General features: G+C 42.8%; 1 protein-coding gene and 1 non-coding gene across 2 annotated transcripts in view; one reads left to right on the forward strand and one right to left on the reverse strand.

Annotated features, from left to right (window-relative positions):
• Window positions 1–22,910, reverse strand: part of LOC126336171 (uncharacterized) — a 48,824-nt gene extending 25,914 nt beyond the window's left edge. Inside the window, exons 1-2 of the mRNA XM_049999668.1 lie at window positions 22,810–22,910; window positions 7,762–8,629 (exon numbers count right to left, since the gene is read on the reverse strand). Coding sequence (XP_049855625.1) covers window positions 7,762–8,610 — 849 coding nt within the window. The 5' untranslated portion in view covers window positions 8,611–8,629; window positions 22,810–22,910. The remainder of the gene's footprint in view (window positions 1–7,761; window positions 8,630–22,809) is intronic.
• Window positions 17,566–17,640, forward strand: Trnat-ggu (transfer RNA threonine (anticodon GGU)). Its single transcript has one exon. It is a non-coding gene; the product is annotated as a tRNA-Thr (tRNA).
• Window positions 22,911–26,044: the final 3,134 nt, after the last annotated feature.

Raw genomic sequence — 26,044 nt, forward strand, 5'->3', positions numbered from 1 at the left:
CACGTCCGCATGTATCCCGTGCCACCCAACGTGCTCTAGAAGGTGTAAGTCAACTACCCTGGCCAGCAGGATCTCCGGATCTGTCCCCCATTGAGCATGTTTGGGACTGGATGAAGCGTCGTCTCACGCGGTGTGCACGTCCAGCACGAACGCTGGTCCAACTGAGGCGCCAGGTGGAAATGGCATGGCAAGCCGTTCCACAGGACTACATCCAGCATCTCTACGATCGTCTCCACGGGAGAATAGCAGCCTGCATTGCTGCGAAAGGTGGATATACACTGTACTAGTGCCGACATTGTGCATGCTCTGTTGCCTGTGTCTATGTGCCTGTGGTTCTGTCAGTGTGATCATGTGATGTATCTGACCCCAGGAATGTGTCAATAAAGTTTCCCCTTCCTGGGACAATGAATTCACGGTGTTCTTATTTCAATTTCCAGGAGTGTATATGTTCTGTTTTAATATTTTGTGACTATATCGTTATCGCTTCATAGTTATTTTATACGTGACCTGCCAGTTTCAAATGTTTTGGTTCTGATGAAGACACTCTTAGAAGTGGCCGAAACCTAGGTCAAAAAGACTTCATTTTCGCGACCGAGGACTGCAATTGTTTTAATTTTGATCTAATTTATTAGACACAGTTCCTGAGTTTCGCCAGGTTCTGCAGTACGTCTGCGCAGCACTTGCCGACAGTCCGTTTATTTGCACAGTTTAGTTTTGCACGGTCTTTGGTATAGGCATGGACTGCGATTGTTGTGTGTGGATGCGAGCCGAATTGGCATCACTTCGCTCTCAGCTTCAGACTTCGGTTACACAGCTTGAGGCTGCAGTTAATGGGCTCCACTGTTGTGGTCCATCCGTGGGGATCCAAAGGACGTCCAGCACGTCAGAGTCCTCCGATCGCTACTTACCCGTGGCCAGCCCAGTTACTCCTCTCACTGAGGCTGACCCCTCACCTGTGGTCGAGTGGGAGGTCGCCCCGGGGGGTAGCAGGCGGCGAAAGACTTCCCAGGCGGCCGCACTTAAGGCTTCCCCGGTTTGTCTGACAAACAGGTTCCAGATGCTGTCTGTGGCTGACACTGTCGCTGAGCCAGATGCTGTAGCCTGTCCTGTTTCAGAGGAAACCTCTCAGCCTGGAAGATCCGGGCAATCACAGAGGGTGGCATTATTGATAGTTGGGAGGTCCAACGTTAGGAGCGTTATGAGGCCTCATAGGGACATGGCTACCAAGAAGGGAAAGAAAACCAATGTGCACTCCGTGTGCATATCGGGTGGAGTTATTCCAGAAGTGTAACGGGTCCTCCCGGATGCCATGAAGAGCATAGGGTGCAGCGAACTGCCAGTGGTAGCACACTTCGGTACCAATGGTGTGTCACTTTGGATCAGAAAAGATTCTCTCTGGTTTCGAGCGGCTAACAGAAGTGGTGAAGGCTGCCAGTCTTGCTTGAAAGATGAAATCAGAGCTGACCATTTGCAGCATAGTCGATAGGACCGATAGCGGACCTCTGGTACAGAGCCGAGTGGATGGACTGAATCAGTGGCTAAGACGGTTCTACGACCGTCGACCGTATAGGCTGCAGATTCCTCGACTTGCGCCAAAGGGTGGATGGGTTTCTGGTTTCACTGAATAGGTCCACTATACGCAGGAGGTGGCTACAAGGATAGCAGGGCCTGTGTGGCGTGGATTGGACGGTTTTTTAAGTTAGAGGGTTCTCGGAAAAACACAAGAAGGGCTTCAGTCACAAAGGGTGCAGGCTGAACACAGGAAGAGCGTAAATACAGGAACCATTGGTATAACAGTTGTAAATTGTAGTAGCTGTGTTGGGAAAGTACCAGAGCTCCAAGCGCTAATAGAAAGCACTGATGCTCAAGTCGTTATAGGTACTGATAGTTGGCTAAAGCCGGAGATAAGCTGAGCAGAAATTTTTGCGAAGAACCTAACGGTGTTCCGAAAGGATAGACTAAACACGGTTGGCGGTGGAGTGCTTTTTGCGATTAGTAGTTTATCTTGGCGCGAAATTGAAGTAGATAGTTCCTGTGAGTTCGTATGGGAAGAGGTCATTGTCGGAAACCGGTATAAAATAATAATTGGATCCTTTTACCGACCTCCCAATTCAGATGATGCAGTTGCTGAAAGGTTAAAGGAAAACTTGAGTTTGATTTCAAACACGTACCCAACTCATGCGATTATAGTTGGTGGTGACTTTAATTTACCCTCGATATGTTGGTGAAAATACATGTTTAATTCTGGAGGTACGAATGAAACATCGTTGTGAAAACACACTTGACCTCTTTGCAACAAATAATCCGGAGTTAATAATGAGCATCAAAATGGATACAGGAATTAGTGAACACAGGGTTGTCGTAGCGAGACTGAATATTGTAACACCAGAATAATCCAAATATTAACGAAAAATATACCTATTCAAAAAAGCTGATAAAAATTCACCTGACGCCTTCCTGAGAGACTATCTCCACTCCTTCCAAATTAATAATATAAGTGTAGAACAGATGTGGCTTGAATTCGAAGATATTGTAGCAGCAACTGATAGATTTATACCAAATAAATTAACAATCGACGGAGCTGATCCTCCTTGGTACACAGAACGGATCAGAACACTTGCAGAAACAACGAAACAAAAACGCCAAATTTAAAGAGACGCAAAATCCCCAATATTGGCGATCTTTTACAGAAGCTCTACATTTAGCGCGGACTTCAATGTGAGATGCGTATAACAGTTTCCACAACAAAACTTTGTCTGTAAACCTGGCAGGAAATCTAAAGAGGTTTTGGTCGTATGTGAAGTATATTAGCGGCAAGAAACAATCAATGTCTTCTCTGCGCGATAGCAATGGAGATACTATGGAAGACAACGCTGCGAAAGCAGAGTTACTAAACACAGCCTTCCGGAATGCCTTCACAAAAGAAGACGAAGGATATATTCCAGAATTCGAACCAAGAGCACCTGTCAACATGAGTAACGTAGAAGTAAATATCTTCGGGGTAGTGAAGCAACTTAAATCACTTAATAAAAGCAAGTCTTCTGGTCGAAACTGTATACCAATTAAGTTACTTTAGGAGTATGCTGATGCATTAGCTCCATACTTAACAATCGTATACAACCGTTCGCTCGACGATAGATCCGTACCCATAAACTGGAAAGTTGCACAGGTCACACCAATATTCATGGAAGGTAGTAGGAGTAATCCACTAAATTACAGGCCCATATCGTTAACTCCGATTTGCAGCAGGATTTTAGAACATATATTGTGTTCGAACATTATGAATTACATGGAAGAAAACGGCCTATTGACATGCAGTCAACATGGGTTTAGAAAAAATCGTTCTTGTGAAACACAACTACCTCTTTCTTCGCATGAAGTGTTGAATGCAATCGACAAGGGATTTCAGATCGATTTCGTATTTCTGGGCTTCCGGAAAGCTTTTGACACTGTACCGCACAAGCGGCTTGTAGTGAAATTGCATGCTCATGGAATATCTTCTCACTTACGTGACTTGATTTGTCATTTGCTGTCAAAGAGGTCTCAGTTCGTAGTAATTGACGGAAAGTCATCGAGTAAAACGGTAGTGATATTTGCCGTTCCCCAATGTAGTGTTACAGGAGTCATCGAGTAAAGCAGAAGTGATTTCTGGTGTTCCCTAAGGTAGTGTTACAGGCCCTTTGCTGTTCCTTATCTATATAAACGATTTGGAAGACAATCTGAGCAGCCGTCTTAGGTTTTTTGCAGATGACGCTGTCGTTTATCGATTAATAGTCATTAGAAGATCTAAACAAAGTGCAAAACGATTTAGGAAAGATACCTGAATAGAAAATGTTGTGGGGAATGCTAACCAAACACCATTTTACTGGCAGGGCACTTAGGAAATGTAACAGATCTACTAAGGAGGCTGCCTACACTACGCTTGTCGCTACTGTTTTAGAATACGGCTGCGCAGTGTGGGATCTTTGCCAGGCAGGACTGACGGAGTACATCGAAAAAGTTTAAACAAGGGCAGCACGTTTTGTATTATCGCGAAATATTGGAGAGAGTGCCACTGAAATGATACAGGATTTGGGATGGACATCATTAAAAAAAGGCGTTTTTGGTTGCGATGGAATCTTCTCACGAAATTCTAATCACCAACTTTCTCCTCCGAATGCGAAAATATTTTGCTGACGCCGGCCTTCATAGGGAGAAACGATCACCACGATAAAATAAGGACATCAGAGCTCGTACGGGAAGATATAGGTGTTCGTTCTTTCCGCATGCTATATCAGGTTGGAATGATAGAGAATTGTGAAGGTCGTTCGATGAGCCCTCTGTCAGGCACTTAAATGTGATTTGCAGAGTATCCATGTAGATGCATTTAAGCGCACCCAGATGGTTGCTTCATGTCATAGCATTTTCATCCAAATTGCATAAAAGGCCAGTTTGGAAGCATCTGTGTGCTCTTTACACTTCACTGAAAATGATCCTTTCTGTTTTGTGTACCTCGTGTTACAAGATGCACACCATATTTCATATTCTCCCACTTGTTCTAATTTACTTTTGTCTGTAGCGACCTCTTTATCGGACTGGATTGTTCGCTTGGAATGCTCATGGTTGAATATATATACCTCAATTTTTATGAGATTTCTCCAAAATATGGAACAGTAGCGATCTTTTTATCCTTCAATAGTTACTTTTTCTGTTTTCTGTTTCGCTGTGGTGATTCACGATACTTACATCGTACCCATTGTTTTCTGCTATCTGTTTATGATGTTTCACTCATTCGGTCTATCTGCTACACCCCTTGGTACACTAAATTCTCTGTCTACTAAACTTCTAAATGCAGCATTTTTATTAATTCGCAAGTGACATGATTCATTAGGAATCATATCTGTTGCTGCTCGCACACCGTTTGTTTTGCCTCATTATCTCTAGGTACAAAACCTGAATATGATTATTAATTTCGAGCTTCACAGTAAAGATGATTTTCTCATGGCACCCATTGAATTAACTATTGTATCGACGTCATCCTCAGGGCATTCTATAAGAAATGACGTGTCGTCTACAGAACATTTAAAATATGCTAACGTTTGCATCAAAGAATTTTCACATTTAAAAACGTTCTCTTCTAAACTGCTAATAAATATGTCCAACCAAAATTCTGGATACCATAGCCTTTCCACTTTTTGGGGTGTTAAGCAGGAAATAGTTGAATCAGTGACAAGCCCAGCAGCTCTAAGAATTCAGTCGTTTCCAATATGGACCTTTTTATGCTTGAGTAAATTATATTTAATAATTTTGACATCTATGGAATTTTAGAATACCAGTTTTTAATATGATGGGAGGCTATTTGGGAGGAATCAATGGTCGGCTTATCTTTAATTTCGTTAACGAAGGCGATATTGTTACACACTGAGTAGTTTATTGCTTCTAAAAAAACCTGTTTAGTAACCTTGTTAATTTGTAACGATTAGTCTGATAGGCTGATTTACAAACTCACCAATTAGTTAACTCTAGATATTTCAGTAATGGCGTTGTTATCAAAAAATTCTAATGTTTCCCTGATGCATTCATTTTCCTTAACCACTATGGTGTTCCCTCCATCCTAATTATCGGATTTTATTGTATTCTGTCTTTATTACTTTTCTGATATTTTCTACCATTGTCCCATTTACTTAATTAAATTTCCATGCCCTTGCACAAATTGTGCCGTACAAGCCCTACTTTGTTACGATTAAGTTTTGATAAGTCAACCGCCAGTTTAGCAACAATGATTGTCATCCTTGCATTCTCTTGTGAAACTATCAAACAGTGGCTCGGTTTTTTTTTTTTTTTTCCATGCTTGATTCAACCTTCCAGCGAGCACGTCTATGCATAAAGTGCGCCAACTACATGTGAGGTTGTTCTTGTGCCGATCAGTTGTTGTTTTACAATTGTGAGCCCGTACCTATTCCTTCATTATTGCTTCAACTAACACAGTTATGTATGTATGTGCAAGTGGGCAGCAGTAATATAAAATAAACAGCGAGATAGTTGAAAAAATTGAAAAAATTTACCATACGTGCAAGAAAAACTCTCCACATTTCGAGCTATCATCAGAATCCCACAATGAGGCAGTTGTTTATGAGATAATTAGTAATCGAAAAAGTGTCTGACTGGGATCTGATGCTACTGCGTTGTTTAAGAGGAAGAAAGCTACTGGTTGCATGTGTGCAAAGTACGCCGCGCGTCTGCTCGTGCTGCAAAAATCTATGGTTAAAAGTATATTTTCTTCTTCTTTAAACACAGTGTCCTTCTGATTTGTGTCTCTTGGATAGTAGTTAAAAGTTTGTGATTTATTATACTCTCCCTGCTTTAACTGCGATTTTACCGAATTTTAGCAACATCTTATCCTTTCAGTTTCCTTTTAATGAAGCCTTTCTACAATATATCATCAACCTAGCTGTTCGCTTTCTCCCAAATGCGCTCGTGTAGCTCACCTCAAGTTTTAACCAGCAACACATTTAACTATCTTGTCACCTCTCTCCTTACAAAGGCAATTAATTTCAGTGTGTTACCAAAGTATCCTGGCTTTAAAATTTCTACTTCTCCCGTTCTAGATTGCTGATCACCTGTTTCCATCTTTGCATAATTTGTGATAAGACCGTTTCTAACATATTCTTCCTTAAAAATAATTTTTCTGACTTTTTTAAGCAGTCTGGAATTAAGATTCTTAAATTTACATAAACACCTCATAGTCTTCATTGAAACAGGAATTCAAATGTTATCAGTCCTAAGGACTGGAGGTAGGAGTTGCGAAGATAACCGTTATCGTTACGTAGTAAGTAAATTCAGATGTCAGAAATGTAAACCACAGCTACATGTTTAGCGAGTCTTAGTAACTAAACCATCAAAATCTGATACTATGGTTTATGTTCCAGTCTTAAAATCTGATACTACGGTTTACTTCTTCATACGACCACTTGTTGACCAAAGTGTTCCCTTTCCTATAGAGGTGACACAGACCGCATCTGCTTGTCGGAACAGCCACCATCCTGGACACTGACTTGTTCTGTAAACAGAAACATGGTGCCGGTTGACTAAACTGAGTCACCAACGATTGCACAATATTCCTGAGATGTCACACCACTGCCCTATACCCAGCTCACGTGGAGACTTATTTCTAAAAGTCCGCCATGACCACTTCTTCAAAGGAAGAAGCAGAAAACATGTACAAACAAGAGAGTGCTCCAAATCACTATACTAGAATGATAAGACCACAATGTTTATATACAAGTGAATTCTTAACTATGAACTATATTCTGGACAGGACAGAGACTTCGGAAAGATGATGATATGGAAAATATTGTGTGCAATACAAATTATAGATGGTTGGAAAGCGGGAAGTATTCAGAGCGACCGAAGTGTACAGAAGATACCAGAACATAAGTCTAAGGGAACGTTAACCTTCATTGAACACCTCGTTCAAATGAATGAGAATGGGCAAACAAAATAAATATTTCTTGATTTCTGAACAAAAACGATAACAGTAGCGTGAGGTACATGAATATGAAAATGACCAACAAGGAAAAAATATCAATAAATCCAAAATAACAGAAATAAAACTTTGAGCAGAGAGTTATAACCTTATAACACTTGCAAGGCAGAAAAAAATAAGAAATCAGTAAAACTGGGACAGAAGGAAGGGAAAGAAAACATGGGGAGAAGATGAAGTATAGGAAGAACAGAAAGAAAACGAACTCAGACTGTTACACGGAAAGGAAATCCACTTACCTGAAAATCTATGAGCCTAACATCTATATTATTTCCATCCACATTTGCAAACATGTAGTTGTACTTCCAACAGTCGCCGTGCAGAATAACTGGCAGCCTTATTTCCGTTGACCTCCAGTAGCTGAAGAAGTCGTTTGTGAATTTTTCTGCAAGCCGTTCATACTTTTCAGCGTAGCTTTCGAACCCACTGTGAGCTCTAAGCTGCCGGGCCACGGCTTTGAAGAGATGGTCGGAGAACTGCCTGTAGTACTCCTGCAGACCCTCATTCATGGTATTCTTTGGTTCAAAGAGCGTTTTGTAGTGTGGCCGGTCCTTGAGGACTCTCGCCGAGGCGGCGTGCAGGCGGGCGTAGGCGTGCACCACAGCTGCGCACTGCTCGTAGTCCAGAGGGAGTGCAGCATCCGCCGTGCTGAAGCCCGCCGGCGAGAGGTCCTCAATGGCGAGGAACGGGAAGGGCGTACTGCCTGCCACATGGCAGAGCGGCGCCACAGGCCGGAACGCCTCGCCCTCCACACTCCTCAGCAGTTTATGTACCTGTGGCATCACTTCATCCAGCGCAATTGTTTCCGTCTGGAAGTCCTTTGGGACGTCTTCCCTTTCCCAATCTATCTCCAAGTACTTCAGTACGAAGCTCCTCTTTTCATAGGCGTCGGATTCTCCAGGTCTGACAGCCGCGACAATTCTGATCACGTCGCTTGAGAAGTTCATGCCCCGCTTGGAGGCAGAGTCAAATTCGAATATTTTCACCGTCAGCGCGGTCCCCTCATTTCCATTATTCAGCACAGACTCTATGAACTGCTTGTTGACCCAATAAGGAAAGGGCGGACTTTCAGGTTCAGCACAACTCATGTTTGATGCAGAATGAAGACTGAAAACAAACAAGAATACAAAAGTAAATATCTTGTTGTTAATCAAAGGTATTTTTTCAGTAACAGCATGCAACAATGGACCTTTAAACGAGAACTCAGTGTTCTGTAGGCATTACTCTCTTAAGCAGAGCTATCTAAAAATGCTACATTGATTCACAGGTTCCACAAATATCACCTTCTCACATATCCAATCGAAAAGGTAGGACGTGTAACTAGTTGGGAGATTTGTTCCAGATGATTTGGCTCTTTCGAGTTGGAGGCTAGAAATCTTGTTGGGTTCTAAAGGGAGCTGTTGTTCGCTGGGGAATGAGGAGAGGTACTGACAGACGGAAGGCTTGTGTGAATCCGTCTCCAGTCCTCAAACCCACTAGCCTACAGGTAGCCAACAGATAATTCAACGCTCAGACATATGGCACTGATTTAATGCCAAAGGCAGAATGTTCTGGTCGTCGAGAGTAGAGTAGGTAACATAAATATTTTTTTAATCACTGATATATTAGGTTAGTTAGGTTTAAGTCGTTCTAAGTTCTAGGGGACTGATGACCTTCGAAGTTAAGTCCCATAGTGCTCAGAGTCGTTTGAACCATGGACGGTCAAATTATGATGTGTGGTCAGATTTATGAATTCTTCCGTCAATTCTTGGTAGAGAAATTCTCTATTTAAGGTTAAAAACAATCAAATTGTTTTTTCTTACGTGCTATTTGTTTGCTTCCAACAGGTTTTTCCATTACTAGACCATTGTCTGCAAACAAGTACTTAGCGTCCATGAGTGGCACTCTTTTTTTTTTCTTTTTTTCCTGAATCATCAGCCTTGTAACAGGTTTTATGCGGCCTGCCACGAATTCCTCTCCAGTCCTAACCCCATCATCTCACAGTAGTACTTACAACCTACTTCCTCTACAGGTTTTACCCTCTGAGCTCACTCTAGGACCATGGAAGTTATTTCATTGTGTCTTAACCGATGTCCTACCGTTGTAAGAGGTCTATGACTAAGGAATTTATTGCTAGCGCACTCGAGCATATGTAATTTCGGTGGATTGCTCATGCGCTGCCTGCGATATGTAAGCTATAATACACTCCTGGAAATGGAAAAAAGAACACATTGACACCGGTGTGTCAGACCCACCATACTTGCTCCGGACACTGCGAGAGGGCTGTACAAGCAATGATCACACGCACGGCACAGCGGACACACCAGGAACCGCGGTGTTGGCCGTCGAATGGTGCTAGCTGCGCAGCATTTGTGCACCGCCGCCGTCAGTGTCAGCCAGTTTGCCATGGCATACGGAGCTCCATCGCAGTCTTTAACACTGGTAGCATGCCGCGACAGCGTGGACGTGACCCGTATGTCCAGTTGACGGACTTTGAGCGAGGGCGTATAGTGGGCATGCGGGAGGCCGGGTGGACGTACCGCCGAATTGCTCAACACGTGGGGCGTGAGGTCTCCACAGTACATCGATGTAGTCGCCAGTGGTCGGCGGAAGGTGCACGTGCCCGTCGACCTGGGACCGGACCGCAGCGACGCACGGATGCACGCCAAGACCGTAGGATCCTACGCAGTGCCGTAGGGGACCGCACCGCCACTTCCCAGCAAATTAGGGACACTGTTGCTCCTGGGGTATCGGCGAGGACCATTCGCAACCGTCTCCATGAAGCTGGGCTACGGTCCCGCACACCGTTAGGCCGTCTTCCGCTCACGCCCCAACATCGTGCAACCCGCCTCCAGTGGTGTCGCGACAGGCGTGAATGGAGGGACGAATGGAGACGTGTCGTCTTCAGCGATGAGAGTCGCTTCTGCCTTGGTGCCAATGATGGTCGTATGCGTGTTTGGCGCCGTGCAGGTGAGCGCCACAATCAGGACTGCATACTACCGAGGCACACAGGGCCAACACCCGGCATCATGGTGTGGGGAGCGATCTCCTACACTGGCCGTACACCTCTGGTGATCGTCGATGGGACACTGAATAGTGGACGGTACATCCAAACCGTCATCGAACCCATCGTTCTACCATTCCTAGACCGGCAAGGGAACTTGCTGTTCCAACAGGACAATGCACGTCCGCATGTATCCCGTGCCACCCAACGTGCTCTAGAAGGTGTAAGTCAACTACCCTGGCCAGCAAGATCTCCGGATCTGTCCCACATTGAGCATGTTTAGGACTGGATGAAGCGTCGTCTCACGTGGTCTGCACGTCCAGCACGAACGCTGGTCCAACTGAGGCGCCAGGTGGAAATGGCATGGCAAGCCGTTCCACAGGACTACATCCAGCATCTCTACGATCGTCTCCATGGGAGAATAGCAGCCTGCATTGCTGCGAAAGGTGGATATACACTGTACTAGTGCCGACATTGTGCATGCTCTGTTGCCTGTGTCTATGTGCCTGTGGTTCTGTCAGTGTGATCATGTGATGTATCTGACCCCAGGAATGTGTCAATAAAGTTTCCCCTTCCTGGGACAATGAATTCACGGTGTTCTTATTTCACTTTCCAGGAGTGTAGAACCGCAGACCAGAGAGCAGTGTCAGCTGCAGTAGGAGCAGTGTCGGCAGTAGTAGTGGTACCTCGCAGTCGGCCGGTTGGGGCGGTCGTGCCTCAGCGATGTAGTATAACGTAAAAACAGGTGCGCTCATATCTAATTTGTTACAACTAAATTTTTACTATTGTTATATCAAGTCCCATCTAAATAATAATCTTTCTTATAAAAGTAACTTTTGACAATCATTCATCTGAATTGAAAGAATTTACTAATTTCTCCAATCCATGGTCATCCCTATTCTCGTAAAGAAAAATCAGTTGTTTCCTTTTGTACTTAACAAATCTAGAGGTCAGCATTGCAGTGGGCTGTGGCAGAAAAATTTCTTGTAGGAGCAGATATATACGCGTTATCCGGCGACTTCATTGAGGTAACATTTTTCAATTCGTTCAGAATAATCCGTCAGGGCCATTACGCAGCACTGCGTGACGTCCAAAATTTGCCAGTTTAAATTCACAGTCAATTGATTATTGACGGGTTATATCTGAGCCACAATTTTCATTGGGAGGTTAGTCACGTTATTATTGCGAGATTACAGAATAATAAACTGTTGGAAGGTTACACTGAATGTGAATTATATAAATATTTTTACTTTTGGGAGGTTACACCGTCCTGTCCCTTCTTCCTGACAGTTTTTGTATATATTCCTTTCCCCGTCGATTCTGTGGAGAACCCCCTCTTTCCTTACCTCATCAGCCCAACCACTTTCAACATTTTTCTGTTGCACCACATCCCAGATCCTTCGATTATCTACTATGCTGTGCTCCAAACGTACATTCTTAGAATTTTTTTCGTTAAACTAGTAGACTTCTCTTGACCAGTAGTGTCCTTTTTACCAGTACTGGTCTTCTTTTGATGTCCTCCTTGCTCCGTCCATCCTGGGTTGTTTTGCTGCCTAAGTAGCAGAATGCGTTAACTTCGTCTACTTCATAATGGCCGATCCTGTTAAGTTTCTCGCTGTTTTCATTTCGTCTATTTCTCATTAATTTCGTCTTTCTTCATTTATTCTCAGTCCTTATTCTGTGCTCAGTAGACTGTTCATTCCATTCAGCAGAACTTGTAATTCTTCTTCACTTTCACTGAGGATGACAATGTCATCAGTGAATCTTCTCATTGATATCATTTCACCTTGAATTGCAATCCCACCTTTCTTTCACTTCCGTCATTGCTTCTTCGATGTATGGACTGAACTGTTTTACACCATTAATAACCCCCTCACTTCGTTCTTGGTCTTCCACTCTTCTTGTTTCCCACTTGTCTCTTGCACATATTGTACATTACCCCTCTTTCCCTATAGCTTATCCTCATTTTTCTCAGGGTTCTGAACATCTGACACTATTTTACAGCGTCGAACGCTTTTTCCAGGTCAACAAATCCCAGGAACATGTCTTGATTTTTCTTTAGTCTGGCTTCCTTTATCAACAGCAACTTCAGTACTGTCTCTCTGGTATCTTTATCTTCCCTTGAATGATCGTCATCTAAAAGACTCTGAATTTTCTTTTCCATTCTTCTGTATACTATTCTTGTCAGCAACTTGGATATATGAGCAATTAAGCTGATTGTGCAATAATTCTCCACATATCCGCTCTTGCTATCTTCGGGTTTGTGTGGCTGGTGTTTTTCCGAAAGTCTGATGGTACATATCCAGACTTACAAATTCTACACACCAACGTATATAGTAATTTTGTTGCCACTTCTCAAAACCATGTTAAAAATTCTGATGAAATGTTATCTGTCTCTTCTGCATTATTCGATCTTAAGTCTTGCAAAGCTCTTTCAAATGATGATTCTAATAGTGAATCCTCTATTCTGCCCTGTCTAGTCCTGTTTTTTCTTCTGTCACATCATCAGACAAGTCTTCCCCCTCATAGAGGCCTTCAATGTATTCTTTCCATCCATCCGCTCTCTCTTCTGCATTTTACAGAGACACTAGTACATTGGAAATCAAACATTAGAAACAAAGGTGTCATCAACACCCGCGGATCTTTAGTCGTCACATTATGTCAGAAACGTCGAGTTGAATACTTGGCACTCAAGTTGTACAACAAACATTGTAAATATAGTGTTAAATAACAGTTTAGAACACAGGTACTATCTAACACAATTGATGACGAATACAAACAATTTTTTTTAAAAAAAAAGGTCTGTGAATATAATACTGAAGGCTGTGAGGAACAACAAAGTAAGGTATATGACTCTTCACGACGAAATTTAAATCCATCTTTGGAACTATAAATTTAGTGGACCTTGTTGAGAAAATTAAAGGTCTCACTATCCCACACAGTAAAATATTGGTATGTATTTATGTTAGAAGTTTATTTTCAAACACCAGTTCTGACAGAACTAGCACACAAAGCTGGTGTCAAAGAAGATATAAGGCTGACTGCCCATACATGTTGACAACTACATTATTTTTCACCTTCTAGGACCTCTGTACAAACAGTTACATGTCTTGGTAAAGTAATCTCCCTTCAGCCCTCTTTTATCACAAGTCTTTATAGACCATTCAGAAAAACTGTTTCTAGGTGAAGAAGCTCTCAGTGTAACATTAACTAGTGGGTTACATATGTAAACAATGTACTGTGTCTGTGAACAGTCACAGTCAGATAGCTCAGCGCATTCCCGGAACCCTACAACATCTAGACTCACAACGATAAACATACAGTTCACCATGGAGCTTGGTAAAAACTCATCAGCTTCTTACATTACTAAAAATACACATAGTTTCAAAATTAACAGAAAACCTTCGACAACAGACATTATAACACTTTCATGTTCGTATCGGTATCCAGTAACCCACAAATATGGTGTCTTATATCCCATTGTGCATCGTTCATATCCACACCAATGTCAAGAGAGAGTTTCCAAAGAAAATTAGGCACAATTAAATTTACTGCATCTAGTAACAGCCCTGACAACATTCTACACAAAAAACAAATATGAAAAATCTTTTCCTACCTTTATGCTTTTTACGTGGTAAGAGTTATAACTAAAGTAAGTTGTTTACTAGCACATATTTAGAAGTGCCATCCAACAATTTGGCCAAATTTCTCAGATCTGGCAACAATAAAACTTCATTGTAAATGTTATTCAACAGTGAGGATAAAACATATTTATTAAATAATAGTAGAGTTTATAAAACCATTTCTACTGTCCATAAAAAACTACATATTGGTCAACCAGACGGGGCTGTCAGGCATAAACTGATGGAACATGAACGAAGCTGGAGATTACATAAATTCAGACACCACATTTACTGACACATGCTGAAGGTAGATCATACACAGAAAGCCAACAATTGGGAATGCTTAACCTATCAGAAGCACTTAAAGTAAATTAGTAGTTAGTTCAAAACCCTCCACCTTTACTCAATAATTTGTTACAGCTGAGCACATCCCCACTCTTAAGCACCAGTCACTTAGTCTCTGACCTCAAACTGAATGGTCTCATTCGTTTCCACAAACTTGTATCACAATAGAATTGTCACATGCCATACTTTGTTTTTCATTACATCCTTATTATGTTGATACTATAAAACTGCGCGTTTTCGTTATGTACTGTTTTTGATATTATCTCTCTTAAACTGTAATACATCACTGTAATTTAAAATGTGTGGCGCATGAAGCGAGTGATGAGCGCTGAAACTGAAAGTCCTCGGCTAATGTGAGAACTAAAGATACTGTTCGTGTTGATAACATCCTTGTTCCTAACATATGGTTTCCTACTGACTAGTGTCTCTTTTGGGCGCTAGTCATATGTTTGCTGATGATGGTTTCATAAGCTGAAAAACCCATTCGAAATAAACAAATATCAGTAGAACAAAAATACAGTTTCTTTGTTTTTCAACTTTAAACATGTTGTTTAGAAAGATGTCTAGGAACGCTTTATTTCCATGCTAGAACGCGTTTTCTACCAAATCCTCACTGTATTTAATCAACGAAAACACAGGAAACTCTACAGGTGCACTCCTTTAGCACTGATACATGTATCAACATTGATGTACACTGATGTACCTCTGGAGTAAAACTTATGGGTTAGCAGCCTTCCATAGTGTAGGCGTACAGACTCTGTGCATCTTGTATTGAGATTCTGTGTATGAGAACTTTCAATGACCCCCCCCATAAATAAAAGTCCAGTGGGTTTACGAGCTCAGAAGACATATGCAAAGAACTGGTCCACCCCTTTGTGCCCACCTGTCATGCATTCTGTTGTTTAGAAGCCAATGGATATTAACATTGAAATGAGAAGGATCTCCATCGTCCATGAAGTATATGTTTCAAAACATTGTTAAAGTCACATTTTACAGTAGTTAACAGCCTGTTCTCTGAAACAGAATTGCAAGTTCGTGTGTTGAGACTAGGTGGAATAACATGATATCCTAACTAAAAGTCACCAAAAATGCCAGCTCAAACACTGACGCAAAATATTTGTGAATAATGTGCTTCAACAGTTATTTGAGGATTCATGTTCACACCCACAGGCTAACTATGAAATTTCTCATGTGTTTTTATTCCGGCCATTGACAGAGGTACTGCTGCTGAGGAGAGCTGAATTTGCCTGCTTGCTTGCTTGCCTGGCTCCAAGTCAGTGGGAGGTGGACGTTGCGCGGCTGATTCAGGGAACATTAGGTGCAGACACGTGGAGCACCCTGGTCGGAAATGGATAAAAACCCATCATGGGAATTTTGATGCTTAAGAGGACAGACAATGCTCCAAGAAATGGCGAGTGTCAGACAAGCTGAAAGATGACTTCTTACAGCTCATCAAATATCTATAATAATTCACAAACAAGTATTAAAGCAGATCTGAATACCTTTGCGGCCTTATAAAAATGAGACATTTCCAATGGAACAATAATGTTTCAATAACTTTAAAGCTAAAGAAGTTAATATTTCACAGAGAATAGACATTTCCACAATGAACCTCCAAATTAACAACTTTGAAACGCTTCATGCCTTTCAACATACGATGTCTCGCATAGTAGCATTGCATTGTAGCTATAATCTCTGAAAGCTATGAATCTGTATGTATTTTATTTCTTTATTCGTTGTGGTTTTTACATTTTTCATCGAGCAACTACTTGTTAGAACCTCATATCCTCAAAAATTATACACCAATACCTCATATTTTGTCATACTTCTGCATTTATTAAATTAACATTTTACTATTTTCCAGCACCTTTATTCAATTATTACTTAAATTGATAATACAAAATCGTGATAATTTAATAAGTACTCAATGACATGTGTTAGCAGACACCATTGTTGTGAAAGAGTGCCAGATGACACTTCTGACAAGCCTAAATGGTTACGTTTGGCTGCTTGGAGACGATCTGAAGCTACTCATGGACTTCAAGACCCCAAACAATTATGAAATGTTTATGGACGACAATATATTGTTTCACTTGGTTGGAAGAACATTCTGTGCAATTCGAGCGACTGATTTGGCCACCCACCGCACATTTATGGGACATAAAGGCCAGTTCGTCCACAACATCCTACACAGGCAACAATTTCGCTATTATGGACGGCTAGAGAGGCAGCATGGGACTTCCAAGGACTAGTTAAGTTCACACGACGTCAAGCTGCTGCTCTACGCCAGGCAAAAGGTGCAGCACGATATTAGGGGGTATCCCACTATATTTGTCACGTCAGTGTAGGAACAACCTCGATACTAACGGAAAGCTTAAAGTTTAAGACCATGGGTTGACAAATTCGACTTTATGCAGTATTTTTGAGTTAGCTCTCACGATATCTCCCGATTCTTAGCGAACTTGGTACCAACATGCTCACTGTTGTCTGAGCGATCAGAGTGGTCTGTACTAGCGGCCGCAGGACTTCCAGGAAGCTGGCTGGACTAGCAGAAAGAGGCACTACGTACCATCCCGATCGCTAAGTCCCATAGTCAGCCGACTGCGGCACTCTATTCTTAGTGCTATGGGAAACGTGTTTGTACACATAGTTTTATATTACCTCAATGCTATAAACTGCTTTAATCGTATAAAAGAACAAACACCATATCCATATAACTATATAGTTATAGCAGTACCGGCCATGACCTTCTTCCTTCCGGCCGGAGTGGCCGAGCGGTTTTAGGCGTTACAGTCTGGAACCGCGCGACCGATACGGTAGTTTTAAGTAGTTCTGAGTTCTAGGGGACTGATGACCTCAGAAATTAAGTCCCATAGTGCTCAGAGCCATTTGAACCAATTGAACCTTCTTCTTCAGTGCGGATGCACACATATTCCTCGAACTCTTACGGGACTTGGTAAGAACGTCTTCCACGAGTAATGAGTGTGTTGGGGTGGGAGACTACGAATGTAGTGTGTGGACGTACCAGATGAGAATGTGAGTCTCGCGGGAGGCGTGCGTGAGATAGTCCCTGCAGTCGCACTATCCTCTGTGCCCTCGGTGGCTTAGATGGATAGAGCGTCTGCCAGGTAAGCAGGAGATCCCGGGTTCGAGTCCCGGTCGGAGCACACATTTTCACCTGTCCCCGTTGATATATACCAACGCCCGTGAGCAGCTGACGATATTGTAGTGCGTGTTGTAGTGCGGAGCAGAGAAGACGTGGGAATCCAAGCACGACGGCGCCTGTGTGAATTTGCTGTCTGTGGGGTTCTTCTTCACAACTCTGCCAAGCGTAGTCTCCAAGAGAAGACGAATACAAGGCATAACGGTAGACCTACACTTGAATTAATCACCGCAACTAAGGTGAAGTCTTGCATATGGTGTTTGGAATAGCGTTGAATACTGCGACGTGGTTAACGTTCACGCAAACTATTAAGAAGCACAACCAGTTTGCGAACCATTTGCCCTCCACTATGAATGAAGAAAACATACGGGAAGACGAGAATTGGTCGTATGTTGGATGAGCACAAGGCAGTTCGTAATTTACAACATTGAAGACTGCAGTACGAAAGAAAAGAGACATAACGATGCGCTTAGTTTACGTAGTTTCTTGTCAAGGCAAGAGATTACGTTCTGAGGCCTGGGTCTCTGAATAAAGGCGATTGCCTTGAAATCATTCAGCTACTCACTGAGTTTCACTAAAAACTGAAACATAATTTAGAAAATTCTTCCGTGTTTACAAGTGTGTCAAATCTAATACAAAATGACTAAATTGCCTGTGTTTCAAATATGCTCATGAATAAAATAAGAATGAGGAAAAGAGAAACGAATTTTGTCTCAGTTATTCTAGATGTAACAGTTGTAACTCCTCAGAGGCTCAGTCTTTCATTACCTCATAGCTGATAGTGAACGTCATGAAAGATGCATCGAATTCATAAACATCTCTGAAGACAGAACAGCTATGGAACTATATCGCATTGTGGTACAACTGATTCACGACTAAGAGTTATGATGGACCTGCAGTCATGGCTAGTCATTTGATTGGATTTCAATCTACGGTGAAATTACGTTTCCTATTGCAACGTTCGTTCACTGTTTCGTTCACCCACTGAATTTAGTGCTATCACTAGCTGGACCAAACATCAAAGTATGTGGATTTTTTCTTTCACTCTAGTCTCCCTGCTTTCCAAGTTAAACCAAAGGAACCAGAGCTCTAGATGAGGAAGTAAAGAAGTATCTACCACTTGATGACATCTTGCGTCTCGATCTGTAAAAAACTTCAGTTCGCTTTTTCCTGGGATTGGATTGATGGTGTCACCTGGGTTTCAGCTGATTCTGCCCATAAGAAGGCTACGGGACGTCAAACAGCTAAGTTCTCACGTCTCCTTGACAAACCATCTCTGCAGGTTCCGTGCAAGACTGTCATCAATTTGAGTGGCATGGTGTTGACTGATGATGCGGTCTCGGTTTTGCAGAAAGGTCTCAACTTCGCTCCCACCCCCAAGTTCACTCCAGTCGCAGAAATTGTTAGTGCTGTCGAACAGGTTGCAGCTCGACTTCCGCCAGAATCAGCAGAGGAAATACGTCGTGAAACTTGTCGTGCGTTGACGAAATCCAAGCCGATGAAGTCAAATATCTGCAGTAAAGAGAGAGCGGCCATTCGTGATCTGAGGGAACGCTCCGAAATTGTTGTCTTACCGGCTGACAAAGGCAATGCTACAGTTGTTGTCTCCCATAAGGACTACACTGATAAGATGCAGAGCCAGCTAAATGACGATTCCTACCGGAAGATCAGCGTTGACCCTACAAAGAAGGTGGAGAACAAGACGAGGGTTCTTCTCAAGCACGCAGATTTACCGGAGGGTGACGCTAAGAAATTGTTACCCCGAGGTCCGGTACCGCCTAGACTATATGGACTCCCGAAGGTTCACAAAGAGGGGTACCATTACGCCCCATTGTCAGCAACATCAGGGCACCTACATATTTGTTGGCCAAATACCTGACGGGAATATTAAGTCCTTATGTAGCTAAATGCCCTCATCACATCCGTAATTCCGTGGATTTTGTTAAACGCCTTCGTAGCTTCAGGTTGTTTGAGTCAGATATCATGGTGAGTTTTGACGTCGTTTCCTTGTTTACGAGGGTACCCCTGATAGAGTCGCTATAATTGATTAGTCAGAAGTTTGACGAGAATACCACTGAACTTTTTAGGCACGTCTTGACTTCCACGTATTTTCTTTTTAATGGAGAATACTATGAACAAACGGAGGGAGTCGCCATGGATAGCCCACTCTCACCGGTGGTAGCGAATTTGTACATGGAGAACTTCGAGGAGGAAGCCCTGTCGTCATCCAAATGGAAACCTCCTTGCTTTTTCCGTTACGTGGACGACACGATCGTCATCTGGCCACATGGTATGGATAAACTCCTTGACTTCCTTACACATCTAAACTCCATACACCCCAACATCAAAGTCACTATGGAGACTGAAACGGAGGGTAAATTACCTTTTCTTGACGTCTTGGTCAAGAGAAGGGCTGACGGCACCCTAGGTCATGGGGTGTATCGGAAGACAAAGCACACTGATCTGTATTTGCACGCAGGCAACTGCCACCACCCTTCACAGAGGAATGGGGTACTTAACACTCTAGTACATAGGGCGCGCACTATCTCTGACGCAGAGAGTCTACCCCAGGAATTGGAACATCTGAGAACTGTATTTCGAAAAAATGGGTACTCAGAGTGGCAGATTCAACATGATCTCCGCCCAACCACTGCAGCACAACCTATTAAGATGGATGAAGTCACGAGGGAGGAGGTAGGAACTGCATTTATTCCATACACAGACGCACTCTCGGGGAAAATCGCCCGCATTCTGAAGAAACACCGGGTCGGAACTGTGTTTTGTCCTCCGAATAAAACTCGTGCACTGGTGGGGAGCGCCAAAGATGACCTCGGTTTGAGGAAGGCCGGCGTGTACCAGATTCCGTGTCAATGGGGCAAGTCGTATATTGGTCAGACGATGCGTACCGTCGAGGATCGATGCCGTGAACACCAGAGGCACACTCGACTGATGTATCCGAGCAAGTCGGCGGTCGCTGAACATGGTTTGTCGGAAAATCACGCTATGGAGTATGACCGCACGAGGATTCTGGTACAGACGTCGAGATACTGGGACAGCGTTGTTAGAGAGGCCATCGAAATTCGCACCAATGACGACCTCATAAACCGTGACTGTGGCTATAATCTTAGCAAGGCTTGGGAACCAGCGATTGGGTTAATCAAGAGTAAATCGAGCAAACGTATAGTTGTGACGACCACGGCGGACAGAGCCATCACACCGACGTCATCTCAGACGCCGTCGCAATCTGTTCCACCGCGCGACCGTGGCGCGGGGCGCGGACGGCGGAGGGAGCGCGCAGCGGGCGGAGGGTATTTAAATCGGCCGCCGCCGCGACCGAACCCAGTTCCCCCTGAGCAGCCATAGCGTACGGATCTCTGTGCCGGCACGTTCACAGGAGCTCTGTCCGTCAGTTCACCTGATGATGGCGACATGTTTCATCGTCGAAATATTGTGCCCGTTGGACACTAAAGACCGGCAGTACACCCGTGGATATTTTGATTGATTGTGCATAATTTTGATCAATATAAAACAGTTTTCCCTGAATTTGCGTTTCAATCACTAAAGGACTGTTACGGATCAGTTTTAATTTCACCTGTAGTGGTTATGTATACAGGGTGTTACAAAAAGGTACGGCCAAACTTTCAGGAAATATTCCTCACACACAAAGAAAGAAAATATGTTATGTGGACATGTGTCCGGAAACGCTTACTTTCCATGTTAGAGCTCATTTTATTACTTATCTTCAAATCACATTAATCATGAAATGGAAACACACAGCAACAGAACGTACCAGCGTGACTTCAAACACTTTGTTACAGGAAATGTTCAAAATGTACCCCGTTAGTGAGGATACATGCATCCACCCTCCGTCGCATGGATTCACTGATGCGCTGATGCAGCCCTGGAGAATGGCGCATTGTATCACAGCTGTCCACAATACGAGCACGAAGAGTCTCTACATTTGGTACCGGGGTTGCGTAAACAAGAGCTTTCAAATGCCCCCATAAATGAAAGTCAAGAGGGTTGAGGTCAGGAGAGCGTAGAGGCCATGGTATTGGTCCACCTCTACCAATCCATCGGTCACCGAATCTGTTGTTAAGAAGCATAGGAACACTTCGACTGAAATGTGCAGTAGCTCCATCGTGCATGAACCGTATGTTGTGTCGTACTTGTAAAGGCACATATTCTAGCAGCACAGGTAGAGTACCCCGTATGAAATCATGATAACGTGCCCCATTGAGCGTAGGTGGAAGAACATGGGGCCCAATCAGTACATCACCAACAACGCCTGCTCAAACGTTCTCAGAAAATCTGTGTTGATGATGTGATTGCACAATTGCGTGCAGATTCTCGTCAGCCCACAAATGTTGATTGTGAAAATTTACAATTTTATCACGTTGGAATGAGGAAGTACAGTACATACTGACGAAATTAAAATGAGCTCTAACATGTAAATAAAGCGTTTCCGGACACATGTCCACATAACATCTTTTCTTTATTTGTGTATGAGAAACGTTCCCTTTAGTTTGGCCGTTCCTTTTTGTAACATCCTGTATTTAAGACGAAATGAACCATAAAATTGCTGGAGATTTATTGAGTTCTATTAAGTTAAAAGAACAGCACAGTACAACATCTTTAAATGCTGTAAACTTATTTTGGCTATTCCTAAAGTCAGTATGTCAGGTGTGAGAATTTTTTCTAGCCTAAAAAGGACAAAGAACTATGTACATAGTTCACAAATCCTAGAAAGGCTTTCAGACTTAGCTCTGTTGTCAACTGAATAGTATCTCCTGCAGCAGCTCATGTCTTAAACTGAAATGTACCCAACTGATGTCTTAACCTGAAATTTACCACCTGGTGATCAACAAATTTGCCAAAATGGAGAGGATGATTCAGATTCATTACATTTCAGATTACTCCAAATTTAAAAATGACATTTTATTCTTTTGTAACAAATTATCTTAACGAAAATTGCAGTACATATGCTGTAGGTAAACTATTTAATACATCAGTTTGCCAGTGTTAAGATCTCCTATATCATAAGAAGAACATTGTATTAGCATTCCTAATTTATTGGAGCTATTTAATTGCTGTATATCACATATATGTTATACTAACGCTCACTCACTTATTCGTATAAAAATCAACATTAACTGAAGTCCGCTCTACTCACCGCGAAAGAAGTCAAGATGATCTTACGACGCTCCAGTACACAGCCAACAGTGACAAGCTATCGTCGATAAAGTGGTGCTTCCGCACCACTGCACGGAATACGAAAGTGCACGTGGTCTCGCATCGCGCTTTTGTCAAATGACATCGGCTGTGTTCGAGTACCTTCGGCGATGCTCGGCCGTGGCTTCTGCGAACTCGCAGCCTTGCTCTCGCGTAGCCGACGACCTTCGGTGATGGTCGGTCATGGCTTCTGCGAAATTGCGCCGTTGCTGCGATTTCCGTTCTCTTGTGAAATCAGGGAAGTGGCTCACTGAACAACGTTATTTTATTGTGTGCAAACAGTAAGGGTCTTCTTCTGCGTGTTGATTCTCTGTTTTAACTGTTGGTTTTATCTTATGCGGTAGATCCTAGACTTCTCACCTTCTATGCAGCGCTGTCTTTTCTGCAATCGGCGTACTTGAATAATCAATTATCTATGATATTTCTCTCTTCAGTGACGTCTTCACAGCCCTACGGACAGAATGACCATTGTTGGCATAAGCGTCCTATGGTCAAGGCATATTACTTTGCAGGCGAAAGTACCTGTATGGGGTCTTCTGTATTCATTGTTATGTGATAACATACACAAAATGTTTACAGCATCTTCTCCTATACGTTTCCGATTATATGGATAAAAACATAGCACAAACTGTGACGTCTCAGTATTCTTTGTTATGTGATAACATACACAAAATGTTTACAGCATCTTCTCCTATACGTTTCCGATTATATGGATACAAACATAGCACAAACTGTGACATCTCAGTCCATTACTACGTAAGCCAGATGGAACTTTCAAATTGTCATGTACCCTACAGCTTACCAGCAAGAAATTTTATGTAGGATTTGTGCTTAATAACTAAGGCGTCCTAAACGCCTCACAGGGATTAAATTTAAACGTACAAGACTGACGTTTAATGACTAGAGTCGTGACATTAAAAAGCGAAAATATCCCTTAACAGTCACAGATGCTGTCACAGCCATTCTTTCAAATAAAGAAGAACACTGGATACGTACTCCTTCAGCAGTCAAATATTTACTGTTATTCTGGAGGTTCATGTAGTCCAGAGAGATCATTAACCTTTTACGTTTAATATGTATTTATTTGACAGTGCTATTGCATATCAACCATCAGTTGACTGGTTCAGATCTATACAACTATCCTCAGATCTGCGGTCACCACAAAATAATCAGTTACATGTGAAACCAGTTCATTTACAATCGATGCACAACCATGACGTAAAACAAACTGCCATAAACAAAGATTAATTTTCTTGTTCGTATTTTGCTTCTATCAACTGGGTACTACCTATAAGGAAACAATATTTTATTTTGAAAGTAAAATCACCAAGTAATGAAAGACAAGCTATCAGAAAACGTGATTCTCTGCAACTGGGAAATTACCCCAGGTGGAAATACGAAACGGAGTAAAAATGACTGGAATACAGCTGAATGGAAAAACACTAGGCAAAGCTCTGTAGAATGTGATCACTGTACCATTTGCTGTAGTGTGGGTACTCTTTGAAAGTGTTTGTTTCTGCTGTATTTTAGTCACTTCCGTGTGAAAAAGCAGCAACTTCTATTTTGGGAAATATCACTCTGTTTAAGAACTTCGTGTATTAACATATCACACATTTAAAAAAGTTTTGCATCACCCCAGTCCCTAGAACTCCTGAAGATAGACGTTGACTGCGGATATTGTATCACAGATACAGTCCCTCTGACTGCTCAGAGATGTCACTAAACGCGCCCAAAGATGTAAACAACTATGCGTGGGCAGCGCCTATTAGACGGAGGGGTCCGAAAGCTGATCACTTCCAGTCATTCCACCAGGAAAGAGATACACAATTCGTGTTGTCTGTCGTTCACGCTTGCCTAGACGGCCAATACCGCCGTTCGATCGCGTCCGCATTGTTACTTTGTGCCAGGAACGGCTCTCAACAAGGGAGGTATCCAGGCGTCTCGGAGTGAACCAAAGCGATGTTGTTCGGGCATGGGGGAGATACAGAGAGACAGGAACTGTCGCGTTACTACTGCAGTGGATGACCGTTACCTACGGATTATGGCTCGGAGGAACCCTGACAGCAACACCACCATGTTGAATAATGCTTTTCGTGCAGCCGTATGACGTCGTGTTACGACGCAAACTGTGTGCAATAGGCTGCATGATGAGCAACTTCACTCCCGTCGTCCACGGCGAGGTCCATCTTTGCAACTACGTCAAAATGCAGAGCGGTACACGTGGGCCCAACAACATGCCGAATGGACCGCTCAGGATTGGCATCATGTTCTCTTCACCGATGGATGAGTGTCGCACATGCCTTCAACCAGACAATCGTCGAAGAAGTGTTTGGAGGCAACCCGGTCAGGCTGAAAGCCTTAGACACGCTGGGGAGTTTGGTGGCCAGCGGAAGTTTTTTAACTCAGGAGAGTGTTCCTGGAGCCACTCTGTAGCAATTCTGGACGTTTATGGTGTCCCACTGTCCCGCTGGAATTGCCTAAGCCCATCTAAATGCACAATCGACATGAATGGATGCAGTTGATCAGATAGGATGTTTACGTACGAGTCACCTGTCAGAGTCGTATTTATACGTACCAGGGATCCGATACCACTTCAACTGCACACGTTCCACACCATTAGAGAGCCTCCACCAGCAAAGGTCCCGAGTTCGAGTCTCGGTCGGGCACACAGTTTTAATCTGCCAGGAAGTTTCAACGGATACGTTGTTTCATAATACTTCTGCACATTCCAGGACACATAAACAGGGTGCCTTTCGAACAATGTTAAGTATAGCCTGGGAAATTCCGTTGAGTAGGGAAGCTGAAATGAGAGAATTGGATATCGTCAGATATCTTGCCCAGGTGAATGCATACCTGGTTAAGATCGTTAGCGACATACATAGAAGTCTCACACAGCTAAGTACTAAAAATAGGCTAAAGGGTAGCTCGCTTCTGATACAGGATGACGGTAACGAGCACAGTAGGTTTTGTAAAATATTCTGTTACCGTCTAATCTCCGATAAGGCAAACAGGTGTTTGAGAGCTTTAAAAGTCACACCTTTTATTTTTCATTCCCAAAAACAGTGGACGACGTTTCATACACCAAGAAGAACGGCAGGTTAGATAATACGATATTTCGTGGGTATGTGATATTGACTGCCCGAAATATGATGTCAGATACATGGGTCATACGCGCA

The sequence above is a fragment of the Schistocerca gregaria genome, chromosome 2, assembly GCF_023897955.1.
Source record: "Schistocerca gregaria isolate iqSchGreg1 chromosome 2, iqSchGreg1.2, whole genome shotgun sequence".
Lineage (NCBI taxonomy): Eukaryota > Metazoa > Arthropoda > Insecta > Orthoptera > Acrididae > Schistocerca > Schistocerca gregaria.